At 42.4% G+C, this 13,453-nt stretch overlaps 1 protein-coding gene across 7 annotated transcripts in view; it reads left to right on the forward strand.

Annotated features, from left to right (window-relative positions):
* Positions 1 to 13,453, forward strand: part of WNK2 (WNK lysine deficient protein kinase 2) — a 150,515-nt gene that overhangs the window by 111,468 nt on the left and 25,594 nt on the right. For 3 of the 7 annotated variants that reach the window (XM_029050706.1, XM_029050702.2, XM_029050707.2), the window contains 8 exons: positions 342 to 461; positions 983 to 2,049; positions 3,212 to 3,278; positions 4,480 to 4,556; positions 4,678 to 5,351; positions 8,723 to 8,937; positions 10,473 to 10,679; positions 11,559 to 11,657. In XM_029050706.1, the coding sequence (XP_028906539.1) occupies positions 342 to 461; positions 983 to 2,049; positions 3,212 to 3,278; positions 4,480 to 4,556; positions 4,678 to 5,351; positions 8,723 to 8,937; positions 10,473 to 10,679; positions 11,559 to 11,657 (2,526 nt within the window). The remainder of the gene's footprint in view (positions 1 to 341; positions 462 to 982; positions 2,050 to 3,211; positions 3,279 to 4,479; positions 4,557 to 4,677; positions 5,352 to 8,722; positions 8,938 to 10,472; positions 10,680 to 11,558; positions 11,658 to 13,453) is intronic. The other 4 variants (XM_029050703.2, XM_029050705.2, XM_007655418.4 and 1 more) reach the window with 3 other exon arrangements.

A 13,453-nucleotide genomic window follows, 5' to 3' on the forward strand; every position in this document is an offset into this window, starting at 1 on the left:
ACATGTTCACTGCTCCTAATGAGCTTACAGTCTAGAATCTAGACTTCTTTGTATATCTGAGAAGTTCCACTGTTGTCTGAGTGAAGTATAGAGCATTGGCAGTTTACGTGGAGAAAGTGCGTGGCGATGCAATAATGGCGGGGGAGTGCAAAAGGCATCTTTGAGGCATTTTTGTTTTTCCTAAATCCCACCTTGAAATATCAAGTGTTGGCAGGTTCAGAACAGGTCTGACAGAGGTCCCCTACAGAGGGCTATCCAAACCAGGGGTTGTTTCTAACATGACAGTGGCTGGAACATCTTACCTCCATGCTGACTCATTTTATTTTACATGATGCCCCTAGTTCTACATACTGGAAAGCGGTGGTTCATAATATGTCCAGTAGCAGAAAACCGCACAACAGAGGCTCCCGAGTTTTCTCCACCAGTTCCTTTGAACACCCAGCAGCCTGAAACAAGTCAAGGTATGGGCACGAGAGACTTTTCTTTGAAAGACCTCCCTGACGAAGGCTGAGAAAGAACTTGAGTTAGGAGTGTCCTAACTTTTTACCATTCCTCCCCATCCTAGGCAAAGGTGGTTTGCAAAGACTGTGTGACATAGGTTGTAATGAGCTTGTGTTGGATTTTATTTGCCTTTATCTCCTTCTCTCACCTTCACACTTCCTTCTCCCTTCCCTTTCTGTCTTTGCTATCACCTACCTGCCCAAGTAGCCAAAAAAATGGGGCGGGAGGAAGGAGGGAGGGAGGGAAAGCAGCAGAGTGCCATGATTTTTCCAAGTACTACAGCCAGGAGACAGCAGAGTGCAGGTTATGCTCCCCGGACTGATTTTTATCAGAAATGTGCTGCCCACCATGTTTTCTCATTTGGGCTTTCTTTCCGAATCTTTTCTCAGTTTTGAAATCTCATGAGCAAATCTAAAGCCAATTTCTGGGTGATCACGTTCTTTCTTTAAAATAGATAGAAGTGCATTTTTGTTCATTCCAGATGCGGAGCCTCATGAGGACCAGCAAACATTGATGGAAAAGCCGAACCTCGAAGCTGGTCAACAGCTTCATAGTCAAATTAGTGTCATCGATGATCCCAGCGAGACCTCAGTTCCCTTAACACCCGCCTCTGTACCTTTGGCTGTCTTACCCAGTGAGGTAGAGGGAGCAGCTAAAGTTCCACCACAACCTACTTCACGTATCTTAGACTCAGTGCAGAATATGGGCCAGTTAGGGGGTTCACCGATTCAGCCAGTTCAGTCCAGCCAGCCTGGCACTCCCGCCCACAGCACCCCTCTGCCATTAGAGCCCCAGGATACTCAGCTGACTGCCGGGGTCATTGGTCAACCAACTCAACAAACTGAAGAAGACATCTGTGTTCCAGCCTGGGAGGTCACCTGCTGCTCAGTAGGCTCCCAAGAATCTACCCTTACCCTTTCTAGCCTAGCGGTAGAAATTGGTCCTCTAGCCGAGTCCATCTTAGAACACCAGCCAGCATCACAGGCCGCTCCTGGGCCAGAGACCAGCCAGCCAAGCGGAATGCTGCATCTTGTCCACAGCCAGAAGTTTCCAGCGGCTGTGGTGTCCGAGCCCCCTAGCTTGACAGGCTCTCAGCTGCCGAGCCCCCCTCAAATCTCCATGGCTATACCCCAGCAACCAGGCCAGCCGAGCCAGGCCCAGCTGACAGCCACCACCACCAATGTCAGTACCAGTCTACCACAGCCCCAACCTGTATTTGAGTCTGATGGGGAAGGCCCACCTCCCAGGGTCGGCTTCGTGGACAGCACAATTAAGAGTCTAGATGAGAAGTTACGCAATCTGCTCTACCAGGAGCATGTTCCTACTTCCTCGGCCTCAGCAGGGACTCCTCTGGAACAGGAAGGGAGGGAGTTTAATTTAGGGTCTCTAAATGAAGACTTGCTTCCTGCTCTTGCTTTGGCTTCAAACCTTGATGCCCATGGAGCTTCTGCTGAGGAGCCACGTGATTCTTTCACACCTACAGATCCGTCTTCAGGTCATGCCCTGGCTGGACAGGTGGTGAGTGTGTCCCTTAAACAAGAGAAGCAGGTCAGTACAGGAACAAACAAAATACTCTACCATGTATTGTCCTAATGACCTTTTGAAATTTCAAATAGTCAGAGGCAGGAGTGCTAACTCTGGGGATGGGGCAGGAAGGCCATTGTTCCCTATAGGATTTGCCTCCGGTGGGTGGCGGGGGGTTTGGAGGGGTGGGTAAGTAACTCGCTCTGCCTGCCCCACCCATTGGATCTGGATGGGATCTGCCAAGGGGGCCAAGAGGGCAGCCCCACTTTGCCCCCAGCTGGTAGGTTGTGGCTCCTCAGCCAGGTCCAAGCACCTAGAAGGTGTTCCCTCTCCCTTTTCCCCTCTCACCCCTGACTCTGGCTAGACTTCCCTCATAGCCCCAGCCCCATTGCCCAGTAATGGTTCAGGTGGGAGCTAGGCTTACCTTGGTCTCCTTTCCTATATGCATCAGCAGACTGGTGGCAGCTTGAAGGGAGGTCTGGGAGATTTCTCTCACTGCTGCCTGGCTACTAGGTTGCAGGCCCCAGAGCCCACCCATATGGGCACTCGTATCCCCATTGGGCTCTGCTGCTAGCCTTGGGACTCTTCTCTCACCCACCGGGCACTGGGGCTAGCCAGGAGCTTTTTAAAGTCTCTGTTGGAGGGCTGGACCCACAAAACCACACTTGGACTCCACACCCACTCAAAATCCATTTGATTCGAAGCTCTGCCCCACGTTCACCCCTGCATTCAAAGTGTACAGTTGTTACCTCTGGTCGGAGAAATCTAGAGAATGAAGGAATATGCCAATGAGGAAAACAATGTCAAGAAAATCTCTTCCTGGTAGTTCAGGATCACATTCATAACTCTTAGACCCATTCCCGCTCCAGTATCTCACTCTCCTACTTCTGTTACAAGTGGCTCCTTGTTGGAGGGTGAATTAATAAGTACAAAATACAGTTTTGGGTTTTTTTAATAAATGGACAGTCAGATTTGTAAGTGAATTGGAACTAAGCATTTATATTTAGAATAAGTCTAATTTCCGTGTTAGATTGTGTTCCTTGAGGAGAGCGTCTTGGGGATAAATGGGAAATATTTCTCTTCTAAATTTCCACATACAAATGGTACTCATATATTTTTATTTTTCTAGTGGTGTTAGGAAATGAAGCTTATTTGTATTTCTAATTGTGGTTTTTTTCTTCAAAAGTTTGAAAAATCAGAAGTGAAGAGCACTGGAATCCGTCCTCCAGAACTAGAATCAATGAAAAAAAGAGGTAAGTAAACATAAGCTCTGTGTTGTGACTTAAAGTACAATGATATTTTCTGAGATAGCCTTCACTATATTGTTCTCTCTCATCATCTTGCATACCCTTTTACTGCCTGGCTTTGCTAACATCCTTTAACCAGCTATTGTATTAGCATCTAGTATTAGGTATAGAAACTACCAACTTGGGAATGACCATTCTAAAACTCTGAATATTAGTGGGACCATAAATTTGCCGTAAACAATAGTGAAAATTATCTGAGATTGTAGGGGATCAAGGTAGGGAAATTGTTAGGTGATAAGCGATCCTTTCAAACATTTGGAAACAATAACATTGACCCTAGATTTGCCACACCTCCCAGATTTGAGAAACTTTAGTGAAATGTTTTTTCTCTGTTTATGCAACTTGTTTTCAGAGAGTATTGTATGACTGTTTCATACTCAGTGAGCCTACCTTATAGAGAGTAGTGATCATTCTCAATGCTAAATGTCGTGGTTGAGTTAGTCATGATTAAAAGTGCCGGAATTATAAAAAAACCAAAAAACCTCAGCCTGAAATTCCAGGACAGAGGATTTGTACTCTGGTCACAGGACCCTTCCATTCCCTTCCAAGGACCTGAGAACATTTACATCTGAGACTCAGTAATAATGGACCAATTTTGTGGCATCACCCATTTAGTTCTACCAGACCGGTGACAAACCCTCATGTGGGCTTACTTAACTCTGGTATTTTTGACCTTCCCCCATGTGAGAGACAAAACTGGCATTAACTTTCCAATAGCAATCGATGGTAACTAAATGGCACTGTGCTAGGGAATATGGGGGTTTTCAGAGTGTGTTTAGATTTTAAGAAGCACATGATACCCAAATGGTTTTCTCTGCAATGGCTAATTTGCTTTTGCCATGCTAAAAGCTGGTCCAGTATTTCTGAATAGCTCTCTCACTTGTTCTTGCAGTTAATCAGTCAATCAATCAGTGGTATTTATTGAGTTCCTACTATGTGTAGACCGCTATACTAAGCACTTGGGAAAGTAAAATACAACAGAGTTGCTAAACACATTCCCTCTTCACAATGAGCTTACTGTCTAGAGTAATTGAATAAAGCATACCGATTTACCATGCAGTTCCACTTTTAGTGATCAGATTAGGCATTATTGAAAAACATTTTCTACTTGTAGATTCTGAGTGACTTTTTAAAATTTATACCACAGAGTCTGCTTTAAATATCACTTCGACAACAAACAACCAGGGGGACAAAATTGCAAGTGCAGCACACAGTCAATTTCAGGTAACGTGATAACTCTGAACAGTGATCCCATGTTTTGAGAGGTTTAATAAAATAATTTTTTAATACCCCACTTTACACACTGAGTTTACATTTTCTGGTCTCTGGTTTATTTCCCCCTAAGGGTGCTGGCTGTAAACATCTGGAGGCTACTAAAATAATTGACCAAACCAAGTCCAAAGTCTCAACTGACCCCACAAAGAGTTTAAAGCAGTCCTTTGCAGCAGATGGAGATCTAAGTCACCTTCAACGTCACAGCCCTCAGGACCCTGGTTCCTGCCAAAAACAAGCTGAGAAGTCTGATGGTGGAACACCAGCCAAGACTATCGGCAGATTTTCTGTTATCAGCGCACAAGATGAAGTCACTTTAGCATCCTCTCAGAGCTTAAGATACTCTGCCCCACCTGATGTCTATTTAGATGAGTTTCCCTCCGATCCGGATGTGAAGGTATCTGTCCGGCGTGTGCAGACGGCATCCTCTATTGAAGTTGGCATTGGTAAGCCGGTTTCCAATGATTCTGCTGATGACTGTCTGAAAAAGATGTCCTCTCTCCAGAAGCAACCTTCCTCACCAAGCATCCGCCCAGCAAATGACCTCGTGAGGAAGGCGACAGCTTTTCTCAACAGATCAACAAAGGCTGTATTGCCGGTCCCTAGCTCTCCTAATTTGCAGGAGATGAAAATTCCTATGATTAGTGTGACTTACTTTCACTCCCAGTCATCCTATGTGAGCAGCGATAATGACTCTGAATTTGAAGACACCGACATAAAAAGAGAATTAGAGATTCTGAGAGAGAAGTATGTTTCGTGGAATAGTGCTAAGATAGTTTCCCTTGTTTTGTGATGGATTGTGTAGCTGATTGCCCTCAATGGGTGTGTGGGGAAATTGTTGACCTAATTTAGTTTAACTCCTAAGTCACACACAACTTTTATTTTTAGAGGCTTCAGCAGAGTCAGGTACTGATAATTTACTACGAAAAATATCAAAAGATGAGTGGACATGTTGTGAGATTTATTCTTGGGTTATTTCTGAAGTCACTTGGAATCAGTGAGAACATACTTTTTGTAATGGTATTTGTTGAGCACATACTATGTGCCTGGCACTGTACTAAGCACTGGAGTAGATAACAAGCTAATCAGGTTGGACACAGTCCATGTCCCTGATGGGACTCACAGACTTAATCCCCATTTTACAGATGAGGTAACTGAGGCACAGAGAAGTGAAGTGACTTGCCCAAGGTCACATAGCAGACAAATACCGGAGGCAGGATTAGAACCCAGGTCCTTCTGACTCTCAGGCCCGTGTTATATCAGGCCATGCTGCAGACTTGTGGTGATGATGCTCTTATTCCCCAGTTTCTAGGTGGATTTCTCCAACTCAGATTCAGAATTTATTATCATCAAAAAACAAAATTCCCTTCACTTATTACTAATAGGTATATCTAAAATCCAAGAAGACATAATTGTAGTTTTTAAACTCAGGCACTAAACATTTCACTTTTCACCAAAAAGTAGACAAATGATACAGTTGGCTGAATCGATAGAGATCCAGTTGCACAAAATCTTCCAAAACTAGAGTTGCATATATCATTTCCTCTTTAAAATAACTCAACTTTGTTCAGCTGGGCAATTGGATAGGTCACATCACAACTAACATTTCTGGACATATCACTGAAGGTGGCCATCTTCTTTTCTAAAAAATGCGGCTGCCTTTGAATCTATTCAAAATATGCCAAGATATATAGATGGGAAACTATTTATTTGGAAGAAAAAGTCATTTTGACTCAGGATGTAGACAGAAACCAAAACTGCCTTCCCTTCTTAGTTTATTTTTTTTTCAAATTGCTAAGTCACTGGGGGCTATTTAGCCAAAAGGAGTAAAGTTAGGGGGTTACACATGTTTGGTTGTACTGGTCATATTTGAGGAGTCAGTTGAGCAAGTTATTTCCTTTTCTTGCAGCTCCCCTCTTCCCCCACCAACCCAAAACACACACACACACACACACACACACACACACACACACACTCTTCCATATTCTTTAGCTTCACTCATGGTTGATTGGATACTTTCTGGTGACTCACTTCCATTTTGATGAAGAAGGTAGTTTCACGGAAGGTGACCATCCCTAATACCCTAAAATGAGCTGAGTTTAAATCTTTAATTCAATTTAATTCATTAATCCTAATGAAATCTCCCCACACCGGGTTTTGGAGCCTTGAAAGGACGATGACTGTAAAGGACTTTGGAAGCAGAAGATGCCGTGTACATATTAGATAAGAGGTAGAGTATTTTCCCATTGCTTTGAAATTATCAAGGCCAGTGTTACTCCAACATCGCAAGGGCCAAGTAAGGATCCTCTACCTGTTGCCCTCCTGGAGCAGAATCCTGTTTTTCCCATTGTGTAGTCAGCTGCTCTTTTAGGAAGCACAGAGAGATGCCACTTTCAATGTAAATGCAATCTGTGGGCATGAACTTTGCCTCACCAACATTGACAGCTCTATTGAACCAGAGTTGGGCATCTTCTTTTTCAAAGACATGCTTCTTGTTCACTTTGCTGTGTTTTTTTTTTTATCTTAAAGTTAACTTAGTGCTCATGAAAGCTGCTGGATTGACCACACTGGAGGCTGAATTCCCCCCTCTACTCCTCTAGCTACAGAGCAGGTCATAAGAGGAAGCAGCAGCTGCGCACACTCCACAAACACCAGCCCACCCCCAGGAAGGGAAGCTCCTGTAGGGTGAGAGGGTAGCTCTGTACTCCATGGACATCTGATCCTTAGCATCTGAGTTGCCATTTGTGATGTGGACACCTGTGTGCTAGGAATGGGCCTGAGACTCCTCTCTGTCCGCTCCTCCCGTCTCCCCCCAACCCCATCCCTCCGGCTACCCTCAGTTCATCTCACACACTGGAAACCACACAGTTGATCAGGTGGCGAGCTCTCTTGAGTCAATGCCAACATAGACTGCATTTGAAGCAGTGAGCTAGGGATTCCAAACCAGAGCCATCCAGCTTTCCATGCACATACTTTCCCTACTCTACCACTCAACTTGAATGGAGAACAATGAAAACAGGCTTCTTGGACTAACCCAAATTATTCATTTGCCATCAGGTCAAGATGTTAGTGCTTATTCAGACTGTAACATTCAACCAATCACTTAGCTTGCTTTCCTCTAACTTAAGGCAGATTTTCATTCACCCTAGAAGCAATTTTTATGGCAGACTTTTTCATTCAATCTTTAAAAGTAGTTTTGCCCTTGATTTCTCAATAATGACCTCCAAAGACATAGCCTTGCAAATAGGCTGTGAAATTCTGGCATCCCAAAAAATTGCACTAGCCCTTCCTACATGATATTTCATCTTAGTAATTTAGATAGGCATCTGATGGCTATGAGCATCAGCAGCCTAAAGACATAAAATACAGTTGCTTTGGGTTTGTTTGCCATTTTTATAATTTTTTTATCAACACCCTGATTCTATTTCTTCCAGGGTATTCATCACTGCTTCAAGAATGAATCTATTTTCCTAGGTTCATTCTATTCCCACTTGGTCCAAATCTTCTTGTGAACCAAATGCAATAGAAATGGGATTTGTTTATATTATTATTATTATTACTATTTTTCCATGAGAAGTATAAGAAGTAATCTGCTGCACTGTGTGAAATTCAGAATAGCATTCATTCGGTTGATGTGTAAGCCCCTAAGTCTGAAACAGGCTCATTTATTTTAACCATCCAAATTGAGTAAAGTGGGAAAAGTAAATTGAATAAGCAGCACTTTTTATAAAAGCATAATCTAAAAAGTCAGTTTCCAACATGTCAAATATGTTTTCAAACTGTCACTCTGAGTTGCTATGATGTAGTGCAATGGGTTTTGATAGCTGAAACAGAAAATGAAGAGCAGTTATAAATAGAAAAGGCAGAGCTGTAGAGTTCATTTGATTGACCTTGGTTGATCCTGCATTTTAAACTGAGAGGAAGCCTGTTTTCAAATGTTTCTTGTGAATTTTTTGTTAATGAGTCTAAAGAATATGAGCCTATATAATTGCAACTGAGACTCTTTGGGTGGGCGAGTAGACAGGAAAACAGATGAGGGTAGCATCTTCCTCACTGTGTCCATGGTGTCCAGGGGCAGATCAGAGGGAATTTTACATTTTTCCTCCCTTTTCCATTAGACACTTGAAAGAGATCTCCGATCTACAAACCCAGCAGAAGAATGAGATAGAAGCATTGTACCAGCGCCTGGGGAAACCACTTCCACCCAATGTGGGAACCCTTCGCTCATCTCCACCCAGTGGCCGGAATAGAAGAACAAGCAAAAATAAGTTAAAAGCTGGGAAGCTGTTAAATCCCCTGGTGCAGCAGCTAAAAAGTGTGGCATCTAACACAAGTAGGCAGAATCCATTCACACAGCTTGTGTCATCTTGCAAGCTGGATGATGCTAATTTTTTACATAGGGGATGGGCAAGGGGTATGTTCTTTAGCCTTCCTCTCCCTTGGGATGCACTGGTTAGAATTTAGTGAAAGGTTAAAGGTAATTGTTGGTACAGTGTGTATAGGATTGTCTGATAGGAGAATGTTTGGAAATTTTGTTCTAGGTCATTGTTTTTTAAACATGTAATTTTAAAAAAAACTGCTTTTAATCAGGCTGGGAATGCAAAGAAATTTCATCCTTACACAAGAAATTGACCCCAGGAAATTGCTGGCAAACAGATACCCTTTCTTCCAAGAGTTGTGCTTCCTTGCAGTCAGTCAATTAATCACTGGTATTGAGTGGTCACTCTGTGCAGAGCACTGTGCTAAGCACTTGGGAGACTACAAGACAAAAGAGTTGGTAGACATGATCCCTGCCTACAAGGAGGGTACAGTCTAGTGGGGGAGAGGTACAGTCTAGTGGGGGAGACAGGACATTGAAATTACAGAGAGGGGAAGCATCAGAGTATAGCTTTCTATTCCCAAAACCTGTAATCAGGAATCCCAGGCTCAAGTTATGGTTGGTAGGAGGATAAACGATCAGTTGGCATTCTGGATCCAATAAATAGATGAAAATTCACAGGAAATGCCCAGGGGATCACTCAATGCTTTGCCCCAGCCCATTGCTGTTCTTCTGTAAAGAGTATTGTCTTTCAGGATGCAAACATACCAACCTTCTGATGCTCAGTGGGTAGGTCTGTGCCTAAAGCTGGCTTTTGATCTGTTGATCAATTTTTCAACCCAATTTCTACTGACTAGCTGAAGCAGTTAGCAGAAACACATGTATCTCATTTTATGATTTTTTTTGGAGGGGGGATCTTTACTAATGATTCTTCATAAGTAAGACACATTTGGGTTGGCCAAAAACACTTGGGATCTGTGATTGGTCTCCTCAACTACAGTGCAATGTGAGAGGTTTTCTCTGCTGGCAGATCTGTGACCAGTGAGCTGAATTACTTTGTGGAAAAAGTAACATTTTAATGTCTCCCTTTGCTTCCTCCATAATCTTCCCCACAATTTAACACTGATTTTTGGTATTAATGGCAAAACTAAAATGCCGAAGCATCATAGACTAATTTTTTGTGCCTAGCTCTCCAAATGCTACCGATAATTATGGGCTTTAATGTAGTAATATTTAAGCACACTATGATTGAGCCTCTCATTAATACAAAGAGCTCTTGATATTTGCTGAGCACTGTGTAGTCACTTTTGTTCATCTGCACAATAGGTCTTTGTGGTAGGTGGGTGTATAAATCTATGGAATAAAGGAACTTGAAGCACAGAGGGGCTGAGGGGCTTGCCCAGGATCATCCAGGTAGCCCAAAGCAGAAGTGGAATTAGACTTTCCATCTCTTGACTCTGTTTAGGCCTGGTTTTTGCCATTGTGTCCAGATGTTGAACTACCCTGATATAGTTTCTTCACTGCACCATCTGCCCCTTTTTCTTTCCTAGGTAACCTGACAGACTGCAAAAATTCTCCCGCTAAGGACGTGGCTAAAGCTCGTACTGGTTCCACTGCAGAAACCACTGTAACTTCTTCTGCTTCGGTCACATTTGGAAAGGCAGTGCAGACTCAACAGCCCTGCTCTGTCAAAGCCTCCCTGTCTTCTGACATCTGCTCGGGGTTAGCTAATGAAGGAGTTGGAGCTCATGGCCAAGGTGATTTGTGCCTTAGCACTTTGTCGACATAACCTAGAAAAATAAACTGCAGGCTTCAGTGTTGTTGCAGATGACTCCAATGGTAACAATTAGAAGAACATGAGCTGCATTTCAATCAACTGATCACCTTTCTTTTTTAATTTAGGCTTTGCGTCAAGCTAACAGAGGAGATAAATTAGAGCAGGATCTATTAAAATGAATGGCCAGGAAAGAAGCTCTGACTTGCCATTTCACCCACTGTGGAATTGGCTTTGTTGAAACCACTGAGAAACTTAGCTCCAGGGAACAGAGACAAATCACAACTGTTCTATCTCTGTTCTGTTTTCCGTCGGTGGTTCTCGCTCATTCCCCACTTACCTCAAAATAACCCAGCCTAGAAGTCTCAATGATAAGCAGTAACTCTTAGTGCCTCTGCAGTATAATAAATGGGGTGGTGGGGGCACAGTGGGAACACAGGTTCTGGTACTGAGAGAGAGTTACCTTTCTGCCTAATATTGAACACAGGTATTTTTAAAATGCTCTGTTGATGATGCTCTAGCTGCTTTGATTGAGTTCAGAGGTGTACTAGTTGTAGAGAAGCACACAACTCCATAGATTCCTGGCTCGTTTAACTTCACCATACATACTTATAATAACTATGGTGGTTATTGTTAAAGTGCCCATCCATTGTCGCACAACTTGGAAGTTAGATCTGTTTCTCTTCTACTGCCGTGGCCTCTTTGCATATGGTCAGTTGACTCAACTCCTCTTTGACTAGGCTAAGATAGGAGCTGGGTAGGATTAACAAAGCTTATTTGTCTGATGGTATAGGACATCTATCACAGCTATTTGTACTTTATAAGTGTCTCTTTGTTTTCTTCCCTTTATATTCATTTGCAGGCTGGACGGTTTTCCACCAAACGTCTGAGAGAGTGACCTATAAATCTAGTAGCAAACCTCGTACCAGATTCCTCAGTGGACCTGTGTCTTTGTCCATCTGTTTGTATTTGTTCTTTTGTATTTTATCACTACCATCTGTATCTTTTTCTTTACCCCTTTCCAAGCTCATCTCTATCTTTAATATGTTTGGCAGAATGCCTTTTTCCCATTGAAATCATGCTATTTCTTTTAAACACCAACACTCAACAGCCAGCCCCTCCAAAAGCCCCAAACCTTTCCTTTCTGAGTGATTGCCATCCACAATCTTTCTTTTCCCATTGTTCATCTAAAGCTTTTGTGCACTGCTTTTGGCTCATGCCTCGGGTACCAAAAGCATGTGTGGAAGATCTCATCACTTACTTCTAGCCTTGTGGTAAATTGTTTTCTCTTGGACATACCAAGGCTCTTCGTACTTCGTGATTTTTTTTATGTTGGAAGTAATTTTTTCAGTTGCAATGTGGCAAATATACATGTCTGCTGTCCCCAGTTCCAGCGACAACAAAAAGAAAAACCCAACCTTCTGTAGACGCATGGTCTCTTTCACACATGTTTGGACTATGAAGACATGCATGTAGCAAGCTGATACAATTCTAGAAGGTCACTGAAGGGTATAACTTCTGTACAAGGGCTGTATTAAAATGATATACAGTATTGTTTATATCCACTTTCTCCACCCCCAACCCCTACCCTGCTCCCTGCATGTGGAAATGCCGATAAGCAGTGCTCCAGCTAGTACTGTCAAAGTAATTCCGAGGTGGCGTTTTTCACCTAGAAGAGAGCTTTTCATTAGCTCCTTGAGCTCTTTTTGCAGATGATTAAAAACAGAAAGATAACGGTTATTCCTCTAAAGGGAGAATACCTTTTTAACCCTCAAGCAAATCTAGCTGGAGCACTTACCTCAGTGTATTTTCTTATGACCTTATGTGACCTCAGAGATGAAGTCAATTAGCAGTTCATCAAAGTACAACTAAACAAAAAAAGCTGTATTCAGATGTTCTTCTGATACTTTAAAATGTATTCTCAATATCCAGTATTTTTTTAATTTCAAATAACTGTGCACCCACATTAGTGTATCAAAATGTGCATTTTATTTTAAATTTTATTTTAACCTTTGAAAACAATTGGCAGTTGAATCAAAGTGGGATTTTACTTTAAATTCCGTAAGCTTTTTTTATTGGACAGATATGCTGATTTGGGGCATGTGAATTTTTGCTTGTGCAATAAAGATATGTTGTACTGATCAGGTACTATAGGCCACTTCCCCTTAATGTGCCAAGGCTATTTTCCTCTCAAATAGCCATTCAGTTAATGTAAAGTGTTGCATTGGAATCAGATGCTCTTCCCTTTCCACACCTCCCCGACTACCCTTCGGGTTCTGTATTGTTCCTTGTTATCCAAGGTGGAACCGATCAAAGGCACAAGAACCACTCAGATATTTTCAAAGTAAAATTGTTTTCTAAATGCCATATTTTAACACCCTTTCTTACAAGTTTCCCCCAAAAAAACTTTGGAAAAATGACTTCTGCTTCCTCCCGCTTAATACCATTACCTATTTTGGAAAATAATTTGCCTGAGACAGGAAACTAGTTTCAGTTCAGTTGTGTAGCAGTCCATGGAGCAGACTTCCTAATAATAGAATGTAAAAATATGTATGAATATTTGTTGTCTCCTAAAACCCATTCTTTAAAAGTAGTGCATATGCAAGATTTTTTTATTGCTTGTGGCTATACCTCAGAAGTGGGGCTGATGGCTTTAAAATAATAGGATTAATGGCATTTATTTCATTAATGCACTCCACAGTACTTAGAATTCAGGCATCCCATCAAGTCTGAGCTAGCTCTAGAGTGTGTGTCACA

Source organism: Ornithorhynchus anatinus, chromosome X1, assembly GCF_004115215.2.
Source record: "Ornithorhynchus anatinus isolate Pmale09 chromosome X1, mOrnAna1.pri.v4, whole genome shotgun sequence".
NCBI lineage: Eukaryota > Metazoa > Chordata > Mammalia > Monotremata > Ornithorhynchidae > Ornithorhynchus > Ornithorhynchus anatinus.